The sequence below is a fragment of the Protopterus annectens genome, chromosome 5.part0 (genome assembly GCF_019279795.1).
Source record: "Protopterus annectens isolate FY-2018-M chromosome 5.part0, PAN1.0, whole genome shotgun sequence".
Classification (NCBI taxonomy): domain Eukaryota; kingdom Metazoa; phylum Chordata; order Ceratodontiformes; family Protopteridae; genus Protopterus; species Protopterus annectens.
Window position 1 is genome coordinate 478,368,945 of NC_056735.1, and position 13,415 is coordinate 478,382,359.

The following is a 13,415-nucleotide window of genomic DNA, read 5'->3' on the forward strand; positions in this document are numbered from 1 at the left end:
AGACTAGAAAGTTGTAAATTCTAGGAGAGGTGCTGCTTATTATATCCATGCATTCTTTGTTTAGATGCCATTTGCATTAGCCTTACTGCAGGGATCTTAACTGCAGAAGGGCTGACATCTGGCTTGGCTTCTGCAACTCAGTACCCAACCAATCCATGCATGGTGGGAATCTATCCCTCAAGGATATCAGTGCATTTTGTATATAAGACTATCATTCATGCTTAACATTTTATATATTTTATACTACAATTCATAATATTTTTAGTCTGGCATTGTTCACCCTGCTACAAAGCTCTGCACAAAGCAGTACCTCATTGGGGAATTTTGTTGTCATTGTTTTGTTTACTAATAGTTGGTGTTGCTGGTAGCTTTGGACTGTCTAGCTTAGTCAGACATCCATCTATGTTTTAAGATATGTCCATCTCCAAGAATTGTAGATGTAGTTGCAGTACACAGATTCTACATAAAGTTTTCCATACTCACTGCTTAGTTGTTTAGGCCTGGAACATAAAATAGATGGCTATGGAGTTTGCTAGGAATTTTACTCCTAAACCTATTACTAACAGGAAGTGTTTCCCATAAAACTACTTAGACAAGAAGAGAATTGAAACCTACTGTTATCCTGACATGATGTCTACCGATTCATTTTTAGCCTCTACCATTCTTTCACAAAAAAAAGCATATTAAGGAGAAGACAGTTACTGACTCCTATGATGTGACTTTAATGTCCTACATCCGAACTTGGCATGAGAATGTTGGTTCTGGTGAGGCACCTTCACAAGTCCCATACCATATATCTCAGACTTCTAAGGCCTCTGGTGAAGCCCATTTGGAGTCTGCTATTCTGAGGGTACAACAATGTCTCACTAAGCTAAGGAACATAGTGGAGCTTTTGGAGTGGAGTGCCCCTTTGCTGACATCTATAGCCAGAAGAGGAAGATCTATCCACAACTTATCTGAAGGAGGAAATCCCAATTCATTTTATAGAGGTCAAGAATTCCCATCTACAGGCCAAGACCTCAAAGGTGGCCAAGATCTCAAAGGTGGAAGTCTCATCTAAGAGGATTCAGCAGCATAAGATACCCACTCTTTACTTCCTGCAGTTGTTTAGACCTCAGGCATCTGCTGGGTCCTCAGTCCCCTCTAATATAGCTGAGGCTATTCTACATCAATGTTTTTCTTTGGCTCAAATGTTCTTACGGGCATTGCAGAGTCTGAATCCAAGTTGAGCAATCCTCTGTGTCTGGAATCCCCTCTGTGAAAGAAAAAGGGATGACATTCCTGAGAGGAAATTGAATGACTCCTTAAAGGATGATGGGAAAGAACAAGGATTATCTTCTCAAATGTCACCCCCACCCATGGAGTATGATAGTCACTGAGCACACTATGTCCCCTGATTCAACAAAAGAGAAAATCTAATTTGATGGCACCCTTTGTAGAATGAAAAAACATTTAAAATAGGAAGCAAAGAAGACATTAAACACCCAAAAAGGGCATAGACTACAGGGCCTGGATGTCCCTAATTTCTCCAATTATGGGAGCTCTAAAAGATACTTTTTAACTGAGCTGCCTATAAGTAACTGTAGAGTCAAGACCCTACCCCAAAAAAGCTTGGTGGGTTTTACAGAGTCAAAGTGCTCCACATCTTCCTAAAGAAAGCTCTGTGGCATATCCAGCAGTGGGGTCCTTGGATCCAGAGAAGGTGTCTAAACTGATTTCTCATCCCACTTCTCTCTCAAATCAGCATGAAAGATTAGTTTGGAGGGAAAGAATACAAAACTGCAACTATCAGACACAGATGAACAACTTTCAAATTACTCTCCTAGAACAAATAAAGAAAATGACTGGAGAGGTACCTGAGGACTAAATTGCTAGATGTCACCCAGACTGTTAATCAAGGGGGAAAACACTCTATTAAGTATTGGTATGGTGCTGTGGATACAACATCCAGTATTTCAGAGATGCTGTTTTTGCAAGGAAAACATGTTTGGCTGACGCTACCATTCCAGATTGTGGATATGGAAGTGCAGTTCCTCAATGCACGCCCAGGCTATGGAGCTACTCTTTGGGAGTCACACTGATGAAATCTTTATGAAGAATGCTGGAAAAGGGTAAAACAATGCAGTCAGTGGAAACCCCCCCACCACCACCACCCACACACACATACATACACACACACACACACACACACACACACACACACACACACACACATATGAGAGGAATTTATCTATCTAAACCTAGGCCCTACTATCCCAGGTAATGAAAAAGCAAAAACAGTTGAGACTGAAAAAAATATATAAATTTTATGTAGACAAGATTGTTTAATTTTATCACTTTGCAGGGCAATGAGAAATATGCAGGGGATTTTGTGCCATTTTGCTGGAAACAATACAGACACAATGGAAGTGAAAAAATACTGTATGTAGAGAGTTTTGTTAGGTTACTACTCTGTATGAAACATCTTAGTCTAGGAGAGTAGCACTACAACTTAGCTGGATTCCCTAGAAATTTAAGATTATTACAAATAAAGACATCTACACTACTAGCTTATATTGGTTGCCAGTGGCAATAAGTTCCCTATTAAATGAACTAATGCTTAAAATGTTGAGTACGACATGCTTGACAATTTTTAAGCGAATGTTCATCTAAGCGAAACCCAAGAATGTCGAAACAAGGAGTTTCGAAAAGTTACAGTTGGCCAGCCAAGAGGAAGCCAACAGCTGATGTCAAAACATTCACCCCGTCTCACCGTTCTTACAGTCCTCCACTGTGGTGCACTCTCAACGTTCACCCTGTGTAATGTTATGTCAGTTCTCCACTGTGGTGTGATCTTGGAGTAGGTATATTTAACTAGGGGGGGGGGTCGGGGTCACAGCCCCCCAGTTTTGGGGGGTGTGAAGCCTCCCACTTTATTTTGTCTGACGATTTGTTTTTGTTTTGTTTTGTTTTTTTAGGGGGGAAGGCTGTAATGGTGTACAGTACATTGTAGCCATCAGCCATTGGCTTCCTGATGACTAGCCAACTATAACTTTTCAAAACTCCTTGTTTCGATATTCTGGGGTTTAGCTTAGATGAATGTTCATTTAAAAGCTGTCGAGCATGTCGTACTCGACATTTTAAGCATGCATCCATCAAATATAGACCCTGGTAATATATCAGCTGGTCCAGCTCAGGAATAATGAGGGTCAAAGTCAAGTTTTGCATTCTTATAGGAAGTTGCAGTTGAAAGAGTCAGAGAACATTGGCAGCCAGATTGTTCAAGTGAGAAATAGGGACTCTGTGGAGAAAAGATATAGAAAAATATTGAGGAAACCTTAAATAACTTGAAAGAGGTATTTAAGAGAGAGTGAGTAAGCCAGGATGAGTATATTAGATAGTCAACTGAGCAAAACAATACATCACTAACTGGTATGTGAAGGACAGCTGCTCCAAACTGCGGTGTACCCATAGCCCCTGAGACTGTGTGAGCCAATCCAGAGTGTGAGGAAGTCTGTGGAAATTGCCCCTGGACAGTACCATTATACTGGAGAACCAACAGTGCCTGGGCCAATCTGATGATATGCAAATTTCAAGTTCAGGGTCACCATGAAGTAGTGATCTAGAAGAAGAGGAAGACTGCAGGGTGAACATTTTGAACTTGGAGAGCTTTCATTCTCTCTGAAAGGGGCACTGACTCTATGACCTTTATATCCAGCATGTGCATACAGGGGGAAATAACAAAGAGTGGTCTGGTGAAGGAGGGGAACCGCCCCCCCGAGAAGTGAATTTTCCTTCCACTGCCACCTGTAACCTCTGTCAAAAATGTTGAGCACTCATTTGTTGAAAATCACTGATGGCCATGACACTTTGTTAAAAACTAACTTTTGTTGTGGGGACCCAGAATGGAAATCTGGAAATGATGGGTGCTGAGCCTCAACGTAGTCATAGTTGGGAGGGGGGTTATCCTTTTTGGAAAAGGAACCCCTCTTGTTAGTTTTGGCAGAGTTCTTATCTTGTCATTTCCTTTTGCTGGTTTGAATTTTGTTTGGCTGGGACTTCTGTTTGTTGGGCCACCAAAAATTATCTTGCTTCTTGGAGGAAAACGTGGGAATATGAAACACTTTATACCCCCCTTTCATCAGTTTACCTCTGTCATTCCTGAGTTTTAGGAACTGATTAGTTGCTGTATCAAACACAATCAGCATCAAGCAGAGCATTTAAAATCTCATTTTTTAACTCATAAAAGTTTTGGTTGTGCAACCAAGCATACCTCCTTACCACAACCAACGTCACTGCATTTCTAAAAACAGTATTGGCACCCTCCAAGGCACTCTTTAAAACATGTTTAGACACTTGCAAAACATTGGAAACTATTTTTTCACAAAGCCTTTCTGTTCCACAGGTAACAATGCAGCAATCTCATTATACTATAAATACACATAGCCACAAACTCTTGCATAAAAAAAATGGTAATTAAACACCTTAAAAGCTATGGTGCTGGAATGCACCAGCTTCTTTCCATGAGATTCTAGCCACTTACCTAGTTTATCTTGAGGGACTGGGTGTGATGAAGACATAGTCTTTTTACTGATGAAGGCCACTGGGGACACAGAAATAGGGTCCGCAGATAATGGAGCTTGGATTATAAGCACAACCTGAATTTCTTAATCACTGGTTTAGGAGGATACTCATTCAGCAGAGGAGAATTGCATACTTGCTTAAAAACATCTTCCAACACAGGCACCAACAGAGGGATGGTAACCACATATGGGGCATCATTCATCAAAAGGATCATATACCCTGCTGATCTTGGGGGCAGTAGAAGACTGATCTCACTGAATGCATCCCCAAATCTAGCCAGCATCTGCTAAAATAAAAACATCTGATCAGACTTTGACTTCTGACATGCCATATTCTTCATCTCTTTCAAAATCAGGATCCTTGGGTGGATGAAAGGGTGTGGGAGTGTCAGCACTGCTTATAACCCAAGTTTGCACCCTGTAATCAAAGGCCCAAATAACGGATCTAGCTATAGCCACCAACTCAAGTGAAAAAACAGTCAGAGTCTGTTGTCCTGCAATGTACTGGGTTTTCTGTCTCTTTTTGCATGCCCAACACTAGTGGGTGAATCCTCAGGGGGAGATGTATTAAGACTGGCAACAGATTCTGCATCACTGACTTTTTTTTTTTTTTTTTTACTGGGGGAAAAGAGTTTTTCTCCTTACCTGAACCAGTCAATGGAACAGCCCACGAGGATGTGTTTGACCCTTGTGTCACACACAGTTGAGGTACTAACACCAAATAAGGGGACCTGGAGGCAATAGAAGGTTACTGGTCCAATAGCCTGCCCATGGATACTATGGAGTCAGAAGCTGTTGGCTGAGGCATGTTTCTTGATTTATGTCTGTGTTTTTTAGGTGCATAAGTGGTAGATGATGGTGGTGGTGGGGTTACTGTATTTGAGTCCATTAAGTCAGGAGACAAAAAACTAGCCAGAGAAATACCAAAGAATGACTACATGGTCAGCCCAGTAAAAATGGACAATTCCTACTGTTCTCCCTCTGAGTAGCAATCTGAAGTCTATTTCTGTAGGGCTTCTGTTCTGAATACTGCACTAAATAAAATGTTGGTAGTTTCAGTAACACCGTTCAAAGCGCAAAACACGTTAAAAAAGTCTCCCAGTTTTAATAAAAAGCTAGTTTCAGCTGCAAATTACTACAAAACAGCATAACATAGATTTAGAAGAAATAAAGTATAAAGTTATGAAAAAATACTGTCAGAAATGTTTAACATACCAAATGGTGGTAAAATCAAGATTTAAATGAAAACATTGTTTAAAATGCTGTAAAGATGCTCAATCACCTCAAATTATTATAACACCAAAGAAACAATTGCAAAATCAGCAAATGTTCCTGTCAAAACATTCAAATAAAACAGGTATTGGCCTTATATTGCTAGTAAAGTAAAACTTCAAGCATATATAATTCCCCAATCAGAAAAAAAGCAGTCAGATCAGCAGAATACACTATTTAAGCACTGAGAGTAAAAAAGGCAGCAGGATAAAATTAAAACACAAAATAGTTTATTATCTGAGCTCAGCAACTGAACAGATCCAGAGTAAGGAGTAGTCTTCCAAGAGATCCTTCTATTACTATGGCAGTAGAAAACTTAAAGGGTCCTGTCTGTTGGTTTGTTAAGAAGTCCCTGTAATGCTGCCAGAGGAAGGCAGCAGGGCACTACTACACAAATGCCAATAAGTTAGTATGTTGAACATCATTACTTATACTGCACAAGTAAAATTTTGAAAATCTGCAAAAATATTTTCTGATTGTGTCTCTTATACTTAGAACATTGCAACATAACAAGATGATAGTAATATGATAGTATATTGTGTGATACACAACTGCATCATTTCACATGGTAGTATGCTACAGGATTTCAAGCAAAAATAAAGAAGATGAAAGTGCAACAGTATATTCTATGCTAGCAATAAAACGATTGGTAAGGGGGAAAAAAGTTGAAACTGAATGTATGCACACATTCATGTAAACAAATGTACCTTCAGACCTTCACACAATTATTCAAGTCTAAAGAAAAGTTCTAAAAACAAATAGGATTTTCTTTTCAAAGTTTCTCTTTTATACTTTTGTCATATAAGATTAGATGCTGCCTCCCCTCTTCTGAATGTGTATTGAATGAAAATGCATGCATACTTCATGATCCCTATGTCTGTTTCTCTCTCACTCTCTCCCTATTAACATTTTGTTAGATTATTCTTCAAAGTTGATGCCTTATCACCTGTGCTATAACTAAAGTTCCATGCAATACTAGCAACTTCATGTATTTGTCTTTTATTAACTCAAACATCATTTTTACTGTAATTTCACATTTATGGCAAACAACATACTGCAGCAATTATTGATAAAGTTTCACCTTTCTCATCTGGAAAGCAGACCTGTCTCTTTAAAACTGGTTGAACAAAGGAAGAATTTCAGATATCTCTGTGGGTCACTTAACACCTATTTATTTATTTTACATTTGTTGACCGGGTTAGTCCCATTGAGCAGAGCCCATTTTCAATGGAGACCCGAGGAAAAAAGCTCCAGAGAAAATGTACAAAAATTATTCAGTTTTACAATTGCCACACAGTTGATTAATAATACAAATAGGTACAGTTTTCACAAGACAGAGAAATAATACTAATGTTTCTATACACACAAAGTTGAGGTATAGATAAGCAGCGAAAAGTAACACTTGCAATAAGACTTGTAGTAGAGTGGATACGCTATTTACAGTATATACATAGCTGGCTTGTAATAACTAATATGATTGTCAGATTAAGTGTAGAGAGTGGCAGGTCCAGTTAAGTGGGATCTTGACAGAGGCATATCCGTGACTTACAGAGGGTACTTCTTAATGCTTGTTTAAAGTTGTATGTGTTTGGTATGCTATGTAGGTTGAAAGAGAAGTGTGTTCCAGAAGAAAGACATAGATGATGTATATAAAAGCTGCAAATTTTGCAACTTTGTTGTATGTCTGTTCTACTTTGGTAAGGAGAGTGGATTGGAGATTTGTAAGAATTGGTGCTGTGTAGAGAAGGGTTGGGAGTAAGAAGGCTTGGGCCAGGGAGGGTCTTGATTCTGTAATTAGGAATTTCTTGTTTTGATACAGGAGACCTAGTTTTTGGTTTGTTTTCTTGATGGACTGTTGTATGTGTAGATCGAATTTTAGTTGGTTATCTATTGTCATTCCAAGAAATTTTGTGCGGTGGTCTACTGTAATGATGGTTTTGTTTGAAGAAGAAATTGTGAAAGTAGGTTTGAGATAGTTACTTGATTTAGGAAGGAAGAGGAGTCTTTTTTGGATTCAAAATAAGTTGTTTTGTAGTTAACCATTTTTTTACTGAAAGGAAAGATTCTTGTGTAAGTGCCTGAAGTTGTGAAAATGTATCTGAGGTGGTGATAAGTGTGGAATCGTCTGCGTATTGAATTAGGGTAGAATGACGAGTTGAGGTATAGAGGTCATTGGTGAAGATATTAAAAAGAAGGGGTCTCATGATGGAGCCCTGGGGAATCCCTGTATGAATGAGCAGAAAAGTGGAGCAAAATGACTGCCATCTTATGGATTGTTGTCTGTTTGTTAGATAGCTGGAGAACAATTTGAGGGTAGTAGAAGATAGACGAAGGTTGGCAAGTTTGGTTTGGAGGAAAGAATGGGATACTGTGTAAAACTCTTTTGAAAGGTCTAAGAATAGACTTGAGACCAGTGTGTTATTATTGTGAGCTTCTGCAATAGTGTGTGTGTGAAAGATAGAAGGGTTGTGGGGTGTATAGTTTGGCTGAAAGTCATGTTGAGTAGGAGTCAGGAGATTATTATGAATGAGACATTTGAGCATTTTGGCATGTACACACTTTTCTAGGATTTTAGATAGGGGAAAAGGATAGCAATGGGTCTATAGTTGCAAGGATCAGTAGAGTTGCCTCCTTTGTGAAGCAGTATTGTAAAGAATGATTTCCAGATGTCAGGTACAGTGGCTTATTTAATGGATCTATTTATGATTATAGAGACTGAGTAGGCAATAGATTTGGCTCCTAACTTGAGAAAGAGAGGTGGTAGATTGTCAGCAGAAGGAGAACAAGGTTTAAGCTTTTGGAGGAGTGACTTACTATATGAGGTTGGGATAGGTTTCAGAGAAAAGAGTGCATCTCTTGCTTCAGATTGTGGTGGACAGTAGGTGTGGGGGTTTTGGTTGGTGTTGGTTAGTTTACTAATGGTATCAATAAAGAACCGGTTAATTAGAGAAGTGGTGTCTTGAGCTGGGAGTTTGGGAAATGGGTTAAGGGTTTGTGGTTTTCCAGGGTGAAGGATAATGTTGATGTTTGTCCAGAACTGTTCGGGGTTGAACTGTTGGGTGAACTGGGATGTATGGTAGAATTTTTCTTATCATTGTATATTTGCCTTTTGGTCTGATTCTTAAGTTCTCTGAACAACTGATGGTGTGCTGGGGATTTGGACTTTTGCCATGTTTTCCAGGCTGAGTTTCTTTGGTGTATGAGGGTATGAGCACCTTTTCTGAGCAAGGGGGTATCCTTAGATTTTAATCATATTTTATGAGGGGGAGCTAGGTCATTAAGGATGTTTAGGAAGATGCTGTTGAATTCTAGTACTGTGTCATTTACAGGAAGGGTGTGCAGGCTAGACTAATTAAGGTATGTGAGTCTATCATTAAAAGTGGAGGGATCAAAGGCAGAGAGTTTATGGCAGTACTTGAGGAGATGAGGTTTGTTGAGTTGGGGAGAGTGTCTTTGGATGTAGATGGGTAGGTGGTCACTTAAGGCATCAAGGAGTGAGCGTGGGTGTTGATAGAGGTGAGGATCAGTGGTCAATATCCAGTCGAGTTTAGAACTGGCATTGGATTGGTTGTTTAGCTGAGTGGGAGCAGTAATTAGTTGTGTAACTCCAAACAGATTAATGCTTTGGGAAGGGGATTTAGTACTTGGGTACTCCAATCTATATTTGTGTCCCCAAGTATTATAGTTTCATATGGTATCTTTTGAGAGATTCAGGATAGTATATTTTCAATAATAGGGATATTTTTGCCAGGTGGAATATAGATTGTGGTGACAGTGACTTTTTTCTGATTGTTGATGTGGCAATTTAGTATTAGTATTTCAGCAGGGTGGAAGTCAGGTGGGGCAGTAGGCAAAGGGCAAAGATTCAGGTGTTCAGAGTAAGAACTGCAACTCCTCCACCTTTTTTTGTTATTCTGTCTTGCTGATAGATATTATACCCGGGGAAATAATGTGTGAATTACTGATATGAGGTTTTAGTCAGGTTTCTGATAGTGCTAATATATGGGGGTGTAGTGTGATATCCATGCATGTAGTTCAGTAATTTTATTGGATAGACTTTGTATATTTATGGACACTATTGTTAAAGTTTTGGGTGGATAGGTGATGGAGGATGTTCTTGGTCCTTGGCTAGGTTGTATGTCACCAGCTTGTAAGAGGATTGTTAAAAGTAATGTGGGTTTGGCAGAAAGGAAGGGGTAAATACAATGTTTCAGTTTGAGTTTAGAGGAGAGGTAGGGAAGTGCTTGTGGGAGTTTGTGATGAAATAATTAACTGCGAGAGACATTAAATAGTGAGGGAGAAATAGTGTAAGGGAGACTGATAAAGTGTTTGTTAGTGGACAGAGATAAAGTTGGTGTGGGCGGCTGATAAGGTTGGTGTGATAAGATGTTAAGAAGGAAAGGGGAAGGAGTGTTGAAGTTAGTAAAAGGCTAGTTATGGTTGAGAGGGTTTTCTGGCACTTAAAAAAACATGTAATAGGAGAATAACAGGGAGCAGACAGAGTTTGGTAGAAGAGTGGTGCAAGTTGGGTGTAAGTAGGAGGGGTTTGGAGGCCAGGTTTGGAGTTATGTGGTGATTGGATAATTGCAGGTGAGGAGAGAAGAAGATTAGAGCATAAATGTGGAGTACGTTGGGGGTGGTTGGGAATGGGGGTAGGGTAGACAAACGGAGCTGGTAGAGCAGAGATACAGTAAGTGAGAACAGAAAAAATCTGTAAAATGGAAGATAGCAGGCACTCATATAGGTTAGAGAGGGGTATAAAACTGGTGTGCTAAGAAAAAGTGGGGTTAAAGAAGAACAAAAAGACTAAAGCAACTTGATAGCAGGGATAAACTGAAGTGAGTGAGGCAGATTAATTGAGAGTACTTGGAATAAGAGAAAAAACAAATGAGGAAAGGATAATAAGTTGACCTGATATTCAAGGGAGAGGGAAGGGAGCAACAAAGTTAAAATGAAGTGTTTGGTAGTAGGATCAGGGGGCAACAACTAGTCCAGCAGTGAGACTGGAGGGGCATGGGGAAAATTACAGACAAAGCCATGTAGGGGAGAGCATGCTTTTGTGGTAAACTAGCTTATATTAAATGACATACACTAACACTGCTGGAGGTGTCCTTCACTGTTGCTGAGGGGTCCAGGCCTGATATTACATGAGGCAGGCACAGAGGATGTTTGCTGGATTCCTTGCAGTGTGTCCTGAGTGGTGTATACATTTAGGGTTCAAAACTAAAGGTAGTGGAGAGAAAGTAAGAGAGAAGAGTGAGAGGGGTGGTAGGGGAAAATAATGATAAACAGTAGGTATAGAGACAACCTAATAAATAAAAATTAAATAGCAAACACTTAAATTGTGAGTGTTCATAAAACAGTCTGGTAGTACACCGTCTTAAATATCAATGCTCTGCAACAGAAAGACTTAAAACGCAGGTTAAGTTTCTTACTAGACTAATAATCCATGATGCGTAATGTAACTGTGGCTTGCTACTACAACATAAAATAGCTGGTAAACATTGTAAAACTTGGCTCTTCCTAACAGAATATCAAAAAACTTGTTTCTAGTAGATGTTTTATCTGACACTATACTGGAAAAGTTTCAGTTTCTTTACAGAGAGATGTTTGTGATTACAGTTAAACAGACTTTAGGCAATGTTGACCAGGTAACTTAGTTGTTAAATAACTAAACATAGAGCAGCATACTGTGAGTACAACAGTAATAGCAGACCAATAACTAACAGTGAGCACTAAGGTTAAACAGGCTTTAAATAATGTTGCCCAGATAACTTTGCTGTTAATGACTACAATAACTAAAACTGGATCAGCGTACCATGACTACAGCAGAAATACTGGCCCAGTAGTTAACTGTGGTTACTAATGATACATAGACTTTAAACAATGTTGCCCAGGTAATCTTGCCATTAAAGGCTAAGATAACAATTAAAAGTTGAGCAGCATACTGCAGATATTATAGAATTAACAGCCCAGTAATTATTGGTCTTAGTATTTTGACTAGAACATGACTCTTCCTTATACACTTTACCCATTTTTAAATGGAACTGAGTCTTTCACTCAGATTGCCTCCATTAACAACTACTACTTAAAGTCAGCAGAGTTAATTTACTGATTAGAGGATTAGAGTGGATCAATTAATTATAGTTCACTTTTGACAGTGACAGATATTTAAAAATAAGTGATTTACCTTTTTAGCTCTGAGTTTTGCTTGTTGAGGTCATCATATGGCCAACTCTCCTTGTCTTCTTTCATCAGGTGGATAACAAGCAACGCTTCATACAATTTCATAGTATCTGGAGCAAAGACTACAGGTATGTCTAGTTTGCCTTTTGGAGGCAGTGCTATTCCTGAAATATAAACATAGGAACTCTTTTATTTAAGGTTGATTAGATATATTAATTTATGAAATAATTTTATATGTAATCCAAAAGTAAAAAAAAAAAAAAAAAAAATTATGTGGGACATCTGTCACAATGTTGATACTGTTGGGTAAACAGCTTGCCAAAGAAGTCTTATTTGGCCATGGTTCAAAAGTTGGTAACCTTCCAACCAAAGAATGTGTCTTCTACTCCAGCATACTCTGTCAGAATATGTGTACTCATCCAGACATTTCCCAAATTATGGCAGTCCAGAATGTTCCCCTGCAAATTCAGCAGTGCACGCCTTAAAGAGACAGTAATGCAAAAACAAAATAGCCAGCACCAAGGTGTAAAAAAGTATATAACTTTTAATATAAAGTTATCACAAACAGATCAGTTTCGGCATTAATTTCAAGTCAGCTTGCGGATGATGGTTTATTTATTAGCTTAAAGGTATGTGTGTTTGAGCTGATAACATAAACTTCTGGCACCTACCTTTCTAAGAAATACCATTAAAGCTGTATCGATATTTAATATCTGGCTTATTTTGAGGGTAAACTGTAACTATGATCTTTGTATTTAAGTGTAGTGTAGCTGATAGCATTATCACAAAGAAAGGAAAGGAGATGGTACTGAAGAAGTATTATTAATTCATTAGTGTGTGTGTGTGTGTGTGTGTGTGTGTGTGTGTGTGTGTGTGCGTGCGTGCGTGCGTGTGTGTGTGTGTGTGTGTGTGTGTGTGTGTGTGTGTGCGCACGAGCGCACATGTGTTTATGTGCAAACATTTTTGGTCAAGTTTCAATTTCTGTTGGCAAAATTACATTTGAAGTCACTGGGCTCAGTCTGAATTGGATGAAATCCTGGGTAATCTTGATTAAAACTGTTATCTTCAACTGTACTGCATAAAACATTTCTGGGTATTGGAGATTTACAGTATTTCTCTAGACAGTAGAGTACATTTACTGCATACCTTAAGATTAATCTCTCATTACATATTAATTTGATAGTGTTGTGAATCATGAGACTTTAGCCCCAGACTATCACCTGTTATTCTCTTACAGCAGTTAGGATTTATATTTGCCATCATCATCTACAAAATGTACTGCAGATGGACTGATACTGTGAATTGAAGATTTCTTTACTGCAGAACGCTTGTATCCCTGGAAAAATAAATATATAGCAGTATAACTGCAAAGCAGATATTTTGCTGTTTAGTCAG

The 13,415-nt window shown here is 38.8% G+C and overlaps 1 protein-coding gene across 1 annotated transcript in view; it reads right to left on the reverse strand.

Moving 5' to 3' along the window:
* Positions 1-13,415, reverse strand: part of CFAP47 (cilia and flagella associated protein 47) — a 7,413,452-nt gene that overhangs the window by 1,035,771 nt on the left and 6,364,266 nt on the right. The window contains exon 57 of the mRNA XM_044071840.1: positions 12,025-12,184. Within this exon, the coding sequence (XP_043927775.1) occupies positions 12,025-12,184 (160 nt within the window). The remainder of the gene's footprint in view (positions 1-12,024; positions 12,185-13,415) is intronic.